This window comes from Pagrus pagrus (genome assembly GCF_965226575.1).
Source record: "Pagrus pagrus genome assembly, chromosome: 2".
Lineage (NCBI taxonomy): Eukaryota > Metazoa > Chordata > Actinopteri > Spariformes > Sparidae > Pagrus > Pagrus pagrus.
In genome coordinates this window covers 6,587,331-6,604,667 of record NC_140186.1, presented here as the reverse complement: position 1 = coordinate 6,604,667, position 17,337 = coordinate 6,587,331, and the positions used below count along the sequence as shown (strand labels likewise).

The 17,337-nt window shown below is 42.3% G+C and overlaps 1 protein-coding gene across 1 annotated transcript; it reads left to right on the top strand.

Moving 5' to 3' along the window:
* The first annotated feature begins 4,721 nt into the window (after window positions 1–4,721).
* On the top strand, window positions 4,722–14,874 carry LOC311249184 (axin-1-like). The gene is given in 14 exon segments (XM_084340024.1): window positions 4,722–4,898; window positions 5,833–5,946; window positions 5,948–6,520; window positions 8,706–8,899; window positions 9,087–9,245; window positions 10,263–10,397; window positions 10,527–10,623; window positions 11,081–11,218; window positions 12,510–12,900; window positions 13,061–13,238; window positions 13,352–13,528; window positions 13,660–13,959; window positions 14,079–14,228; window positions 14,354–14,874. Coding segments are annotated over 14 exon segments (2,769 nt in total). The 5' UTR covers window positions 4,722–4,862; the 3' UTR covers window positions 14,481–14,874.
* Window positions 14,875–17,337: the final 2,463 nt, after the last annotated feature.

The following is a 17,337-nucleotide window of genomic DNA, read 5'->3' as shown; positions in this document are numbered from 1 at the left end:
TCCATTTAGCTGCTTCACTTTCAGGCTCCTGGTATTGTTCATCCTGCCTCACCGTCACACTGTCGTGGCTGACTGGGACTCTTGAACAGAACCGAGCCATTGGTTCTGTTATCAGTAACTACTTCTGACTATGACAAGACAAAATGTCTGCTGTGAAAAAGGTTATTAAAGGGCCTCTCACCCATTAAATAAAACAAATACTGTATAATATCACTGGCTTTTAAATTCTTATTAATGCTGAATTCATTTAAAGGTCCAGTACGTAGGATTTAGGGGGATCTATTGGTAGAAAAGTGGAATATAATATTTGTAGTTATGTTTTCATAAGTGATTCGAGGGGTAATCAGATGTTTGTAGTCTGCAACCTCACTGCCAGGTGCAACAAAGTCCGACACACTGGACCTTTAAATCCAACTGATACCAAACATGTGTCTTTTGAATGTGACTGCTGTTCGTGGCAAGAAATATTCAGGCGTGTCTTTCAGCTTCCCTCTTATCAAGTCTTTATGCTAAGCTTAAATAGATGTATGGATGGATGTATGGAAGGAAAGAGGGATATGGAGGGAGGGAGCATGCGGCCAGGTGTATCAGTGCCCCCCTGTGTGATGACCTTTCTTCAACTAACAGCACAGACCTCCACAACACACACACACACACACACACATAGTCGAGATTCATTACAGATTCATAAGTACCAACATGCCCCCAACCCCTCCTCACCAAGACATCATAAAGGTCAAGTTCATCTTCCTCAGTATTCTCTCTTTGTCTCCCCTCACTCTCTCCTCATTGTCTCAGCGGGCACTGCAGCAACCTTAACAACACCAGCCTGTTGCAGCAGGAACCTGTGTCTGCATGTGTGTGTGTGTGTGTGTGTGTGTGTGTGTGTGTGTGTGTGTGTGTGTGTGCTGACTGTTGAGGATATAAGCCAAAGTGATATGAATACATTTCCATAATGAAGCGTGTTTAGCTTGGCTCTAAGGGTCTGCCAGTCAGATGCACTGCGAAACATTTCATCAACAAACAGCCGGGCCTGTCTTCTTCACTGCCCACTGAGCAGTGTCACACAGGGTTAGTCTGTTTTGGGATTAAATTACATATAAAGGATGGGAAATACTGGCCAAATCAAACATTTCTAAATGCTATAAATCACTGATATAACTACTATTTATACGCAGCGTCCTGACTTGATGATCTTTTCAGTCAAGTTTGGTCAAATTTGTCCGGTAACATGCATATCTTGAGCCTGAATTAGCCTGCAAGACCTTGGGAACACAGATTTTAAAGGATAAGTTCACCTGAAAATGAATGTTCAGTCATTTAATACTCAGCCGCATGCTGATGGAAAGTCAAGCTGAAGTTTTGTAGCCCATAAAACGTTGCTGGAGCTTCACAGCAAAACAGTGTTGCAGCATTTTCGACGAGCAGTCAAAGCGTTTAGCTTTTATCTTAGCAGCTACAGTTAGAGTTTTGTTTTGTTGTTCTATGAAACTTTACCAGACTTTCCATCAGCTTTTATTAACTTATCTTTTAAGTTATATAATATTATCCAAAACCAAAATCCCATTTTATCTACTCTTATTTCACCTTATTAATATCACGTTTGTGTTGTTCTTCTATAATTGTACAGTCTTTGAATAATTTTTAATGTTACAGAAACAGGTAACACTTTCTAATAACTATCATTTATAAATGGTAAATTTGTTGTGAAATAAACTTAAGTTAATAGTCACTGTTAGCAAACAATTAAATGCTTTATAAACCATTTATTAAGCAGCTGTAAAGGTTTGTAACCATCAGTTGCAATCTTAAAATGTCCATATTTGTAAATGAACTACACAGTATTTATTAAACGTTTACAAAGTATCATAAAAATCATTAATAAAACATTTTCCCCTGATATGTTATAAAAATGTGATTTGCATCAGAGCTGCCTCAGGGATGAAAAGATGTTCAATGCTCAGTGTTTTTATTTCTTCTATTTCCCAGGTTCAGATTACAATGGAAGAAATGTCCATCCAGGAGTGGACAGACTTGAGGACAGGTGTCTGGACCTCACCTGAGCCACCTGACCCAGCCGCCCCCGCACGGCACAGTTAGCCCCAACGGCCTGCAGGAGGCATGGTACACTGCTTTCTTAACCCCCGAGACTCATGGTTTGATTGGAGATCGTCTTCATTTACATTAGAAAAGAAAGTTAGCTCTAAAATCTTCTTGTAGTTTTAATATTCTGCAGCTCAGCGAGAAGTGAAGTGAAACTGAAGAAGTTAATTATTAGAGCGAACAGCAGAGAGACAATAATGATGTCATTAAGAGACAAATCCTGAAGCTGCTAGATCAAGAGAGTGGTGTTTGTAGTCCCAAAACCCGGAAATCAGTTAGCATTTTTCCCTCGTCTCAAAATCTGTGAGGTTTTTGAATTGGTTTTCCATAATTTAATCAAAACGAGCTTACGTGTCTTAAAACAAATGTCTAAATGAGACTAAAGAAGTTTTCACGGACATTAAACGTCATCACAGCGAACACGGAGACTCGTCTACTCACGAGTCCGTCTTTACAGGCCGACTTTATTTACACACTATTCTGACTCTAACTTAACAACTCGTACATTAATCAGTTTATAGAAAACGTGTACAGTAATTGTGTAGTGAGACTTGTGTTTGCCACAGATTTTCAGCGATATTTCAAATTTCAGTTCAATAATCCTACAGGCTTTATGTCGAGGGGACCAGGGTGATGCTAACTTCCGGGTTAGCCTACAAAAACACGTCATCGCTGCACCGCTCTGTAGATTAAAGTCATAAATTAAACTGTGGTGCTCAGTTTCTCCTGAGTGTTGTCTGCATTTGTTAAGTGAGTTACCGCTCCAAAGTCACTGGAATATAATGTACATTAGCCTGTATTTGACCTTTAACCAAGCTTTTTTATTTATAATTGATTTTTCTATAAAAAGCAGAGTTAAATCAGTTTATTATTAAAACAGAAAATTTGTTTTTTGTGGGTGTGAGATATATTTAGTCTAAAGGTAATATTTAGAGAAATGGCTGTTAACTGTAATCTCTCTCTCTCTCTCTCTCTCTCTCTTTCACACCCTCCCTCTCTCTCTCACACACACACACACGCACGCACACACACGCACGCAGCGGTGGCAGCTCGGTGCTCCTGACTGACTGACTGACTGACTGACAGCCCGGCGGAGGATGCTCAGGTGTCGGCGGCGGTGTGCTCTCTGTGTCCCGTCAGTCAGCCTCCTCAGTGGAGGTGGGCTCCGTTAGCTGAACACCTGGTCCGGAGGTAAGACGATGATCCTTTCTGTATCTTCTCCGTGTTTCTCGCTGACATGTGGGGTTTGTCTCAGATTTGTCTCGCCTGGAGCAAAGTGAGCTCCACCTGGTCTTTGCTGTCTTTCCTTATTGTTTTTGCTGTTTCAATGCATTCTGGAGTTTAACTCGTATTCATGCCAGTGTGTAAATATATACTTATATCATGCAATAAGTAGTAACGAGTGTCTTTTGAGAGGCTAGCGGTTGTATTGCAGTTCACTTTACAGTCTGTAAACGGTGTAATGACCTGTTGGTGCCGGCGGGGGCGCTGTTGTGCGTAGTGTTTGTACCCTGACGTAGAACTGCGACAGATAGAAGCGGAATGATCTATAAACTGGCAGCAGTTTAATTAATGCAGTGACAGTAGTGGAAAGTAATAAAGTACCCTTCTTTATATTATATATGTATTTTCAGTATTTTAATTTGATGTTATCTTATACGTCTACTCTACTATAAACTGTCATTATTGCTCCACTACATTTATCTGACGTCTTCAGGTACTAAATGTACAAATACATCTTATAAAATTATATTTTATTATAAATATGATGGTTTATTTTCATTAATACACAGATTTTAACACACAAAATTATACTGTATGAAGTAGTTTGCTTCTGGACTACAAACAAAAGTTCTACATGCATGTTAATGCATCGGTAATAATCATTATATATAATTTGTATTACACACTATATAATCAAACACTGACAGGGTCCTGGCTCATGGATACTTAAATTTAATGTAGGCTTACATTTCGGGTTTCACTGATATATTATTTCCAAAGTATACTGTGGTATTAAAATGCCGTATACTTTTACTTATCTGTATCTACTGTATACTAGCCTATTGGTGAAATTATAATAAAGTGTTTGTTCAACCAAAAAACACTTTGGTTTTCATCCTATTAAAGGTCATTATGATTGATAATAATACTATTAGTAATTGTGTAATACCATACACTGTGATATTGTTATTTTTTTTATGATTATCACAACATAAAAAATTCATACCTTTACAACCCTACTTACATTTTTCTGTTACAAAAATTGAAATGCTGACCTTGGACTTTTAATGGAGCATTATTAACCTGTTGTATTGCTACTTTTACTTAAGTAGAGGAAATAATGTCCATTTTACTACACTGCATATACTTGACTGTAACTGTAGTTACTTTGCAGATAAAGATTCTTAAAACCTACAACGAGCATTTGAAGTATAATGCTTTGTTACACATTAAACTAGTTTAGATTAAAACATTAAAGTGCTTCTTGCATATAAATCATCAGTATAATGATGATCCTGGGAACTTGGTGATGCTCTATGTTTGCCGCTTCTATTGGTTGCAGCTCTATAAACGTACTACACACCACACGGCGTCGGCGTGCACGCACGTATTCTCTCGCTCTGTATTATTGCTCTGAAACCAGCCACCATGGGGAGTTGAGGGGGTAGTCGACGGGTTATTTTCGTTAATATTTAATATCAGAAAGCTTTCCATATGCTGCGTTTTGGAGCACACAGTTCGCGCCAGTATCCCCAATGCAGCGGATTACGGGGATCGGGCTTTCAGAGACGGTAGGACGGACACTTTTGTGGAAAACACGGGACGTTAACGTACCTAGCTAAGCTAGCCAGCTAACAAGCTAACCAAAACTAGCTAACACACCAAGCTAGCTGGCGTTGCAGCCAGTAGAGTGGAAAACGTGCCCTCGCTTTCTTGTTTTGTTTGATGTTAGATCGGCTGATTTGTTGATGTTAACCGGTAGTAAAGTTGGCGTTACTTCTGTACGAGTTTGCTTGGCACGAATAAATGTACGAAGTGCGCTTGAGTTGAAGTGTTTTTGCATGCAGGCCCGTCTTGTGTGGTTGTAGAGTTTGTTTCTGTACCCATCCCCCACCGTCTTTGCAGGCCAAGATGAATGAGATTCTCACTTCAAAGCACTGGCATTGGTGGTGGCATTGCTACAAGGCTAGCTAGCTGTCTTAGCTCGTTAACATTAGTCGATTATTTAGAAAGGGAGGTCTAGCTGCACGAAGTGTGTGCTTTGTTTTGACAACTGTTAGCGCTAGCTTTTAAGCTAGCTGTTAAACTAACGACAAAAAACTTAATGGTGAACTTCAGATTTAAGATCATAGCATTCATTTGTTTTTGAGCAGACTGGACTCTCAGTTTGTAGCTGCAAGCAACTGCCAGTATTAACAACACATCATATGAACATTTATTTAAACTTACATGCTAAGTTAGCACTCTAGCAATGTGTATTTTTGTGATAAGATCGATACCACAATTGTCTACATCCTGCTCTGTTCTAGTTTATGTATCCGTTCTGCTCATCATCCCATTTAGGTGTTTCTGTAAAGTGCTGTTTACCATATAAAAATAGTCGTATGACACAGCGAGGGAGGTGTGAGATGAGTCAGTCATCTGTATTGTCATAGTGACAATGTTTATTACCTTTGTATTAACTCGTACTCTAACAACTGACTTCCTTTCTTCTCTCTTTCGTAGGGTGAATTGTTTGCCAGCAAAATCATTGCTAGAGGGCAAGATCTGATCTCTGCCTTGTGCAATCAGAGACATGAGTGTTGTCAGAGAATTACATGGGATTGGGTACAGGGGCGGTGGTGGGGTTGTGGCCTCCCTGAGCGGCCCTACCCACTTTACCGAGGATGCTCCGCGACCCCCAGTTCCTGGTGAGGAGGGATCTGATGTGGACCCCCCAGGCCAATCAGCCAGCACCCGTCCAAACACCCTTTTCCAGACCCTCAGCTATCTCCCGTCATCCTCATCTAAAATGGGGGATCCATCAAGCTACACGCCCTCCTCGTCGTCTGCGACCCCGCGTCGCCCTGATCTGGACTTGGGATATGAACCCGAGGGCTCTGCTTCACCAACGCCACCTTACCTGAAGTGGGCAGAGTCGCTTCACTCCCTCCTAGACGACCAGGAAGGCATCCAGCTGTTCCGAAACTTCCTGCTCCAGGAAGGGTGTGCAGACCTCCTCGACTTCTGGCTTGCTTGCTCGGGGTTCAGGAAGACTAGCCAGGAGAAGAGGGCTAAGCTGGCCAAGGCCATCTACAGGAAGTACATTGTGGACGGAAGTGGGATTGTCTCCAGGCAGATCAAAGCAGCCACCAAGAGCTTCATCAGAGACTGTGTGGGAAAGCCGCATCCAGACCCTGCCATGTTTGAACAGGTAATTAAAAAGCAGATTTAATGTTTCCAATAAGAGCAGTGGTTGTTGGATTACACGGGCCAGTGAAAGGTGTTATGGATTTCTCCCTGGCTGTGTTTTGTCCATCTTTGAATGTGTTAGGTCAGCCAAGCTATGAGACAGAAATGTAAGGCTGTTAAGGTGTCAGGTAATGCGAAACAGCATTCCTGTGCAAGCTGGCCGCAACTGAAATAGAGTTTTGCCTATTTAAAAGACAATGTCTGACACCCAGAAGGTACCACGGTTTGCGTCAATGATAGGGCTGTCCGCAGACTGGTGCTGAGGTCTGTTTGTGTCACGACTTTAATCACCTGTCCCCAGTAATGCAGCCGAGGGGTTGGAGGGCAAGTGTTTCTGGCCTGTACTTATAAAGCCATCATATTTCGGTTGTATGTTAATGTTTACCTCTAGATTTGAGGAACGTGGCAGCCATGTCTGCTTCCATCACGACGCAGGTAGTTGGCCTTTGAACAGGACAGAAGTAGCCGGGCGTGATTATAAGTATTGTATTTAAGAACATGCCAAATTTGATTTGTAGCATAGATAGGATGTTTGTGTACGTGTTCATTTTCTGTGGATGATTAATCACATTGATTGGAAGATTAATAAATACCGCACAGCAGTTGTTGTAGCCTTAAAGCTTGTGATGGACCCGTATGTAGCTTTCAGTGGTGCTTCAACTAAGATTGTTTTTTGGGGCCAAGAACTAAAACAAGTCCTGCAGTCGAAATCCATTTATGATACCGAAGTTGCTGAAAATATTCTTGTGGTCATATAGGGCTGTTACACCCCTGTAGTAAAATGTAAATGAAATTTTAAAATACGTGACAAAGAAAGGATGCAACTACAGCTCCAAACAAGTCACATATGAAACGAGGTGGAGAAAAGTCAATCAGGATTTTGAAGATGATCGCCTATAAAAGACGACACTGTTCACGGAAACATAATGGATGTAAGTGTGTGATGTGATAGAATATGTGTCGTGTTCACATTATTGGGCCTAGTCCGCAGGTACACAGGTATTTTGAAAAAACAAAAACAATCTCCAGCCGCACTTACACACCTGAAAACGTATATCACATGACCGCTGGGCATGTGTGTGCTGTTGTAAACAGAATTGTCAGCAGTATTTTCACTGTGATTTATGTCTTTCTAAATAAAGACAATATAAGATCCATTCTGTCAGTGTCCAAACTCAAGTAATTCAATAAAATATGACATAACTCCTTTAAGAAAGACCAAAAAGCATAGATAAAGATTCATTTTTAAGTTACGCCTGTGCAGTGTGGACAGGGCCTGAGCTAGGCTACTTCTTGAGTTTTGGTGAGGACGGCAGAGTTTGAGCAAAGATAATGGAAGCAGATCAATTTGCTTTTTTTGATTATGAATCATTACAAATACGCTGTTTTTTTTGAAAGAATAAACTGTGTCGAAACCCAAAGTTTTGATGAATCCCGATGTATTTATAATCATTTTATAGTCGCATCATAGTCCCCTGAATCAAATCATGAAGTGCTAAGAGATTTCCACCTCTACCGTCAAAGCACTGATTCATGTTTTCTTGTGTTGCAAGTAAACCACAACAAAGAACCAAATCAGGTCAAGTTTCAGTTTAGTTTTCACTGTGTCCTTTTCTGCCCTTGAACTCGTTCACTCTTCCTGTCTTGATTGCTCTTTTTGTGGGTCTGCTGACTGTTTGTTCAGACCGCATACATGTGAAACTGCCATCGCAGGGCTCGTTAACAGAGACAGAATGAGTTGGCATAATAATCACAAATGAAGCTCGTTTCAGTTTTGGATTTCTTTGCAGCCCTCATTTTCTGTTGCTGTCGTCTGCCATAAACGCACCTTTCTGTGTCGGTCTCATTCAAGTATTTGAGCAGCGAGGCGGTCGGTTACATAAATGAAACTTGGACTTTGCAGTAAAACCCCGTAGTCATCGCAGAAATCTGCGTTCACATTTATATTCAAAAGCTAAGCGGTGTTGAAAATGCATTAAGCCTCAATCAAGGGACGAGTTGAGAGCCAAGAGCCAGGTCAAGACCTTTCAGACCGGTAGTGTTGAAATGTATCAGCGCTGAGTGGGTGGACTTAATTAGTGATTAGGAAACATCTTCAGGCGTCATTAAGTTTTGTACCCACTCACTGTTTCGTTTGTCTGTTCCAGGCCCAGATAGAGATCCAGAGCATGATGGAGGAGAACACCTACCCTCTGTTTCTGAAGTCGGATCTGTACCTGGAGTACACGCGGACTGGAGGGGAGAGCCCCAAGCCTAACCCCAGTGATCAGAGCCCTTCATCGGGTCCAGCTAAGCCTGTGCCTGGGTACTTACCCACACTCGCTGAGGATGAGGAGTGGAGGTAAGATGATGCACCAATAATGTTATTGATAGCGCAGGATTCATTGTCTCCGTCTGGAATAATTAAACAAGAGATTACACTAACTTCCCGGAGTAGAAACTAACACAACTTGAAAACATTCCCACAACTTGTGCCGTAATTAATGTTTCATATGTTTGACAAAATATATATTTAAATCTCATTGTAGGTGTGGAGGAGGGGGAGGTGTGAGGCCAGTGGAGGAAGAGAAAGATGAGGAGGAGTGTGGAGACACACCAGCTGGTAGGCTGACTCATAGCCTGCTGATGCAGACGGCACCGCAGAGAGCCTCGTCCAACAGGAGGAGGCAGGACAGCAGGGAGTACAGGTGTGTGTGTGTGTGTGTCTGTCAGCGTTTTTGAATGCCTAAGAGGACTGTGATGTCTTTGAGTTTACATTATTACCTAAAAATATTTTTAAAAATCATGATAATCACCCTGTGTGATTGTTGAAATATGTTTTAATGTCAGTATTGGATCATTTCTCTGGTCACATAGACAACATTGATAATGATGCCAATATTTTTCCTTTCATTATTAAGACTGGCACGTCTAGTGTACACCAGTTGAGTCTAATCATTGTATTTAACATTTTGTTTTACTCAGTAAAAACACTGCCTCATTTGCAAATCTACTATCCATCATGGAGCACGACCAAAACAGGATTTATGGCCAACATACACGCGTTTTTGGAAATTTCTACAAAGATGACAAGATATATATCAGAGGCAGGATATTTGACAGTTTAACAATAAACATTATTGTCCAAAATAACATCAGTGCACTGAAACGTTAAACTTCACTGGGGATGTAATAATGATAAATAACCTCAGGCATCATTTTTTCATCATGATCTCTAAGAAGTTTTCTTATCGGCTCATGGCCGACAACATACAGTATATACCAGTACATTGGTCAAGCTCTAACCCATGGCTTTTTTATTTGTTGAAATAATAATAATGAATTCCATTTCATCATAGGAAACTGTTTATTTAACCCCTAAGCTTAAGCTTTCTGTATAAAATTGAATTGTTCTTGTTGCTTTTTTATTTTAAAATAGTGTGAAAATGCTAAATATTATCTGAATATATATATATATATATATGTGTGTGTATTAACAGTCTTATTAGTTAGTTTAAACAAGCAAGAAACCAAACCTGCTGAGCTGCCAACAACTAAACATGAGATGTCCTGAGACCGAAGTCCTGGTCATAGAAATGTGTGTTTAATGTGATGTGAAAATTCATGGATTACTCCGAGCTTCGTGCCGAGTGTGCATAAACGTGCACGTGTATCATTGTTTCACGTGAGCTCAGTACATAAAATCTCTCCCACTATCTTTTCAGGCCATGGCGAGAGCCGGTAAATCCGTACTACGCTAACATGGGCTATGCTCGCGCTCCAGCAACCAGTGCCAACGACAGTGAGCAGCAGAGCATGTCGAGCGATGCTGACACACTGTCACTGACCGACAGCAGCGTGTAAGTACGCACGGATGAACCCAGAGTTGCTGCATGTGGTTATTAATTCAGCCGTCTGGATTTGAACATGATTAATGACAACAGTGAGTGTTTTAGATCTCTGTTTGATTGTTGTTTTTCTGTGTGCAGAGATGGTATTCCTCCATACAGATATCGGAAGCAGCATCGAAAAGAGATGCATGAAAGTGCCAAAGCCAATGGACGTGTGCCCCTACCTCATATACCTGTGAGTCACACACACACACAACTCATTTAGCCTCCTATCAGCATTCACAGCTGCATGTAGCATTAACGGTAACGTGATCCCTGGTGACCTAATTCAAATATCAGCGGGGATTTGTTTATCAACATGCTGTTGCAGCTTGAATTATTAATGCAGCAGAAAACAATGAGTAGCTCAGGGCGGGTCACACAATTTTGTATTATGTTAATGTTAGCACTCTGAGACAAACGATTATGAGCTTTCACAGTTAGTTCCTTAATTGCGATTAGAGAATCTGTCTCATGTCTTCCTCTTCACAGTGCCCCTCTCCTTTTTGTGTAATTTAAGGGTTATTAATGTTTTGTCCTACCCACATTTGTTAATAATTGTTATGTTAATTGACTAAAATGCATTTAAATTTCAGCGCAGATGTGTATAGGAATTTTTGGCATGTAATTTTTGCCCTTGTGTCTGTATCCAGCGCACGTACCGCATGCCAAAGGACATCCACGTAGAGCCTGAGAGGTTTGCAGCGGAGCTCATCAGCAGGCTGGAGACGGTTCTCAGAGAGAGAGAGGCTCAGGAAAGACTCGAAGAGAGGCTGAAGAGAGTACGACTGGTGAGTCCAGCGATGTTTGTATGCAGTGTGATTCTTACACTGCGGGTCGAGCTGTAATTCATTCCGGTTATTCGCACACTGTTGACGTTGCCTCAGAAATACTTGATCCTTTCAGTAATGAGCAACTGTTTGGTCGTCAAATCGGCTCCGAGCGAGTTCAGCGGCCACACAGGAGAAACACAGATAGTGTGGTTGGAGTTTATACCAGAACTACGGCTGGACGACACATTTATTTGATAGTGTGGAAATCTGAAAGTTTCACATCAGAGATGATGATGAACGACTGGTTTATTGAAAAGGTTCATAGTGTAAATGTGTTTAAATTATGTTTTGCTTTATTCATGTTCGGCTGCCAAAGTGATTTTTGTCAGTACACAAACACAGAGATGACAAAAAGCAAACACAACAGCACAGCATCATCGTTTACAGCATTCTCCCTTGCTCGACCACACACTCCCCTCACGCTCTACTGCTTTCTTTCTCCTACTGACCACACATTTCCTACAGACAGCACACACGTGTGGTTGTTTATTTAAACATGGAAGCAAGCTTTGCTTGACAAAAGGCTACAGGCAGCGAGACAGAAGATGGCTGATTAAAAACGAATCCTCTTCAGAGCACAGGATCAGCCAGATGAACTCTGGTTGTTCCATCTGACCAATCAATGGTCTGCATCTTCCCGTTTCCAAAATGCAGTGTCCACCTTTTAGTATTGGCTCAGTGTGCTAGGAACCTCAACAGAAGGGTAACACAAAACAGGAGGGCACAACTTGACAATAATAATTTCTAATGTGTAGCTGAACTGAGCTTAACCGGTCTGCTCGGTGGAAATGAAGCTTAAGACTCTGTATTACATATCGCTATCTGATGATTCCCACCAATAATAAATGTGAGAAGCTAACCCACATTTCACTTAATTTCGTCACAGAATCTTTCAGTTTGGCCGGCATTAACTCATAAGAGGCTCTGGACGTCATGTGTTCAGTCCAGACCTTTTATAACAATGTGTGCTTGTATTTGTATGTGTAGTATAAGAGCTAACCCAAACTGTGGCCTTTGTGTTCATAATTTCTGCGTAAACAAACTCGGACTACAGTTTCATCTTGATTAGCTTTCATTTGCATCCTGTGTCACCTTACAATCAGCAGGATACACTGGGAACAAAAGCTAAAAGTTAAGCACTTACATGGATGGTTCTGTTTGTCTTAAATTATCCAACACATGCGATTTGTGAACATCCTAATTTTTTTACACTGTGCATAATATATTTGTCGTCTCCTCCTCCCAACAGGAAGAAGAGGGTGATGATGCTGACATCTCGGTGACAACCTCCATGTCTTCTCATAGCATACCACTCCCCCTCCCCTCATCGTTTCCACCTCTCTACGGCGCCCGCTACTCAGAGACCACTGCTAACACGGCAACCGTCGCCACTTACGGCGGCCTGGTTGCCATGGAGGATTCCCAGGACGACGACCCGGAATCTATTTTGGATGAGCATGTGCAACGCGTGATGAAGACGCCGGGCTGCCAGTCGCCAGGGGCAACCAACAGCACCTTAGGAGGAGGGGGTCGGCACACTCCTCCCAAATCATCGCGTTCACCTGACGGGGGGACGGGCCCGCCTCACTACCCTCCACACCGAGGGGGAGGTCACAGTCTGCCTGCTGCTGGGGTCAAAGGTAAGACACTCAGGCAGGGGTGAAAGGGTGAGAGACTAGAGACACTGACAATATAAGATGAGCATCAGAAGACCCTGACAATTCACAGTCGTGGCTTTATAAAGATTATATTAAAAACCTTTCTTGGTGCCACTAACACTCACTGCGCTGTCTGTCTCAGGTGTGCATCACCACAAGCAGCTGTACCACCACCGAGGAAGAGAAGGACAGGAGGAGGCGGGCTCTAGGTCTCAGGCTAACATCATGTGGAACGGAGACCCGGCCAACCAGTACGCAGGGAGAAGTCGTAACTACGCCGACGGTGCAGGAGCCAGCACGATTGAGGGCATGGGTTACAGGTAGGCCAGTGTGGTCGTATGCGCTCACATTTGATTGGTCCACAACAAACTCAATGTGGTGTGTTTCATTCAGATGACCTCAACTGGTTTGTGTGTGTGTGTTCGTTCTGCAGTAGTAAAGGCAGCACGCTGACAAGGCGAGGTTGTAAGAAGGCAGCAGAGACATCAGGCAAAGGTGAAGAGAGTGGGCGGGGCATGGAGGCCCAGGTACCAATGGAGGATCTGGAGAGAAACCAGAAGATCCTGCAATGGATGATGGAAGGAGACCGACAAAGGAAGACCTCACACGGGTGAGTCATTTTGTGTGGAGTTTGATTTTTATCAGGATTTGATTTAATACATTTGCATCAGTGTCTGTAGGGGCAAAACTTAAAAATGCAAAAATCGTTGGTCATTCATCCCTCGCTCCTTGTTTTTTCAGCGGAAGCACCAGTAGCTCCAGGCGGACGGGAGCCAGCAGTGAGTCACCACGTCCAACTTCAGTGGAGCGACCTGGAGCTGTGCACCCCTGGGTCTCCGCCCAGCTGCGTAACAACCCCTCCTCAGTGTCCACCGCCATCCCCGGCTCATCGTCCACCCAGGTCCAGCCCTCGCACCCTTTCATCCAGGACCCAGCTATGCCCCCCAACCCGGCTCCCAACCCCCTCACCCAGCTGGAGGAGGCTAGGAGGAGGCTGGAGGAGGAGAGGAGGAGGAACGCACTACAGCAGGCCAAGCAGAGGTAGGTGTCAAGTATTTGTATCGCCCAAAAATCACTTGTATTTGCCTCAGAGGACTTTAACTTGTGTCCGTGTTTGCATTTCTTCTTCTTTGTTTGAAATGGATCTTGCACTCTTTCAGGCATAAGTCTGGTAAGCGCCAAGTGTGTGAGAACATGACCGTCGCATACTACTTCTGTGGAGAGCCAATCCCATACCGAACATCAGTCAAAGGCCGGGTGGTGACTTTGGGCCAGTTCAAGGAGCTTCTTACCAAAAAGGGCCATTACAGGTGAGAACATCTGATGCTTGTGTTTGAAAATGTATAGCATGGGCGGGAATGTTGCATTTTAAAAGAGTAATTTGTCACATTGTTTGGCTGTGAAGTAATCAAATACCCCTGTGTGTCGCGTACAGGTTCTACTTCAAGAAAGTGAGCGACGAGTTTGACTGCGGGGTCGTGTTCGAGGAGGTGCGTGACGATGACGCCATCTTGCCAATCTTCGAGGAGAAGATCATTGGGAAGGTGGAGAAGGTCGACTGAAATTTTGGAAACGGGAAGCTGACACAGAATTGCAAAAAGATGATTTGGAAAAATAAGGAGATGGGAAGATGAACATTGGGTTCGAAGAGAATTTCACCTGCGAGAAAACGAAAGAAAGTAGAAAGATGGACGGAGCGACGTGTGACCGAAGGAAGATTGCGCTGCATGGTAGAAGCTTGAGTTTTAAGGAGGTGGTTAGTTTTATGGAATATCTGGATATCTGCGTCATGCCTGGATCAAACCCACAATACAGCGAAGAAGCTTGGCCAGATGAAACCTGAGCGGAGAAAAGGAACATAAATTATTTCACCTGTCTTGTCTCCACTGTGGATATCCGAGGAGCGCTGTTAAAATCTGATGTCTGACCAGTCTTCCACTGCTATGGATGGGGAAAGGGGTGTATGTGTGTGTGAGGGGGGGTGGGCGGGGGGTAACTGCTGGAAGGAGGAGAGGATAAAGTAGTCTTCCACTTCTGCTCTGGAGGAGTCTGTCCTCCGCAGACCATTACGATGCTGCTACATTACCACAGAAACTCTTCAATCGGTGCTCGGGACAGTAAACGAAGCAGTTTTGTTCCATTCGGGAGTCTCGCTGCCTTTTGCTGTCTCTGTTCCTCATCAGCTGGTGACAGGGGGGAGAGGACAGAGGATTTGGGGGAGTGGAATTTTTGGCCTGCTTCTCCTCTCGTTGACTTCATAGCCTCAAAACAGAAACTTTCTCACCCTCGATTCCTAGATGTCATGTAGTGATCTCTCACATCAACATGTTCAGACAACAGTTCTCCACACAACTTGTTTACCAAAGCTACATATTTTTGATAAGACAAGTATCCTAGCTACTTGTTTCATTTTATTGAATTGTGTATGTACAAGGCAGGTACTATTACTTATTAATGCAGCCTAATTTCGTTATATCTCAACTTAATGTCGTATTATTGTGTATGTTTTGAAGCTAGATCATTAGTCATTTCAGGGCAGCCATTTTGTTTGTTTTTTCCCCTCTATAACACATCTCTGCACCTCAGTTCTGTTTACCTTTTTGAGTGTGCAGTTATGCTCTCCTGCGCGATGGATTTTAATCATAGGATTGCTTTTCTTTTTTTGTTCCACCTCTCAAAGGTTATCATGAAACACAAGAGCGCACACTACAAATGTGCCATCTATGACCACAGTATCTTTTTTTTTGTTTGTAACAAATCACACTGTCACCTCATTTACGTCATTCTTCTGCTATACTGAGAGCCTGTGTACGTAACTCCGAACTCAGTCTAGGTGCCTGCCTGCCTGGCCAGTGCCATTACTATCTAGAATGCTTATTCTGATGCGTGTCGAGTGTGAAAGCCTGTGTCATGTATGCCTGAACTCAGCCAAAGAGCATATCGTGCGTCCCATATGCCTACATGCGTGTGTCTGACCAGTCCAAGTCCAAGAGTATCTGTCGTATTTTTTCCATAATCAGCAGAAGGGATCAGCAGAATCTTCTTCCTCATGCAGATTCCTAAACTTCACACATCGTAGCGTAACACTGAGTTTTAAATCTGCGGAATTGTTTGATATTTGGGGAAATTATCTTATTTGCTTTCTTGCCGAGAGCTACATGAGAAAGTTGATATCACACTTCAGTTCTGTATGGTGAATATAAAGCTACAGCCAGCAGTTAGCCTTGCAATAAAGACTGAAAAAGGACGAGCACCAGGCCTCCACGTCAGTTTGACACGGTGGCCAAATCGTGCATTTATAACGTAACGTAAAAAAAAAAAAACGGGGGCTGCAACTACTGAATTTTGTTTAGTTGAGACTTTTATAGTTTCTGTCACATAAGACAAAAAAAGCAGCACAGTGAAGAAACTAACCTGAGAATTTCTGCTTCAAAAATGATTTTAATTGTTAACCAAAACAACCACTTTTTTTAGTCAAATAAATTATTTAAGTTTTAGGTCTAAAACGTTCTAGATAGACAGGTTAGCTTTTTCCTTGTTTTGAGTCTTTATGCTAAGCTAAGCTAACTGGCTGCTGGTGTAGCTTATATTTTATGCACAGATGTAAGAAATTGTATCACTTGAACTACTAGCATGAAAGCAAATGAGCATATTTTCCCCAAAAAACTGTCAGACTATTCCTTCACACCTCTCTCATCAGTACAGTACTGCAGTAAGGCCTTGAGGCCAGAATATCGTATAAAGCACCGTGCAGACAATGCACTGATCACACACCAGCTGTGTAAGCTGAATGTAATTTGACTTTTTAAAAACTTGTTCTCAAAGGAAATCCCTTCAGTGGTCACGTCATCATGTCTGTCCTCAGTATTGATGTCAAACTGTTGGCCTGATTAAGTGTTTCGTGTTATCTATGCTGGTAGTTAATTGAATGTGTCCATCAAACAAAGAGGTCCTACTGTTCGTCTAGCAGGAATGTCAAATACAATTTGTCCTGGGTCTCTGCCCAGTAAGGGAAAACGTAGGATTGGAAAACATATTTGTCCTAACTTCAACCCATTATGCCTTCAATATGAAATTTAAAATTTAGATATGTATTTGTTTATAAAAAAAAATGTAATTTTAATAATCACCAAGCATGTTCTTTATAAGGAATGTTTTCCTGATGAGTTGAATTATCTATTTTGTTTTAATGTTTATGTGCGAACTGCTATGGCCCTCTGATATATTTTATCTGTTTTGTTAGAAAGAACGCCCAGGGACAGTTGAATGATACCATTTGTTAAGAGTTGATTCTTGTGATAATGATTCGATGGACAAAACAAACAACTGCGTCTTTTGTGTTGTCAATTTGTGTGAAACACAGTGCCTTTATCATGTTTATCTTTCAAAATATCTTTATTGAACCAATCCTTGCTTTTA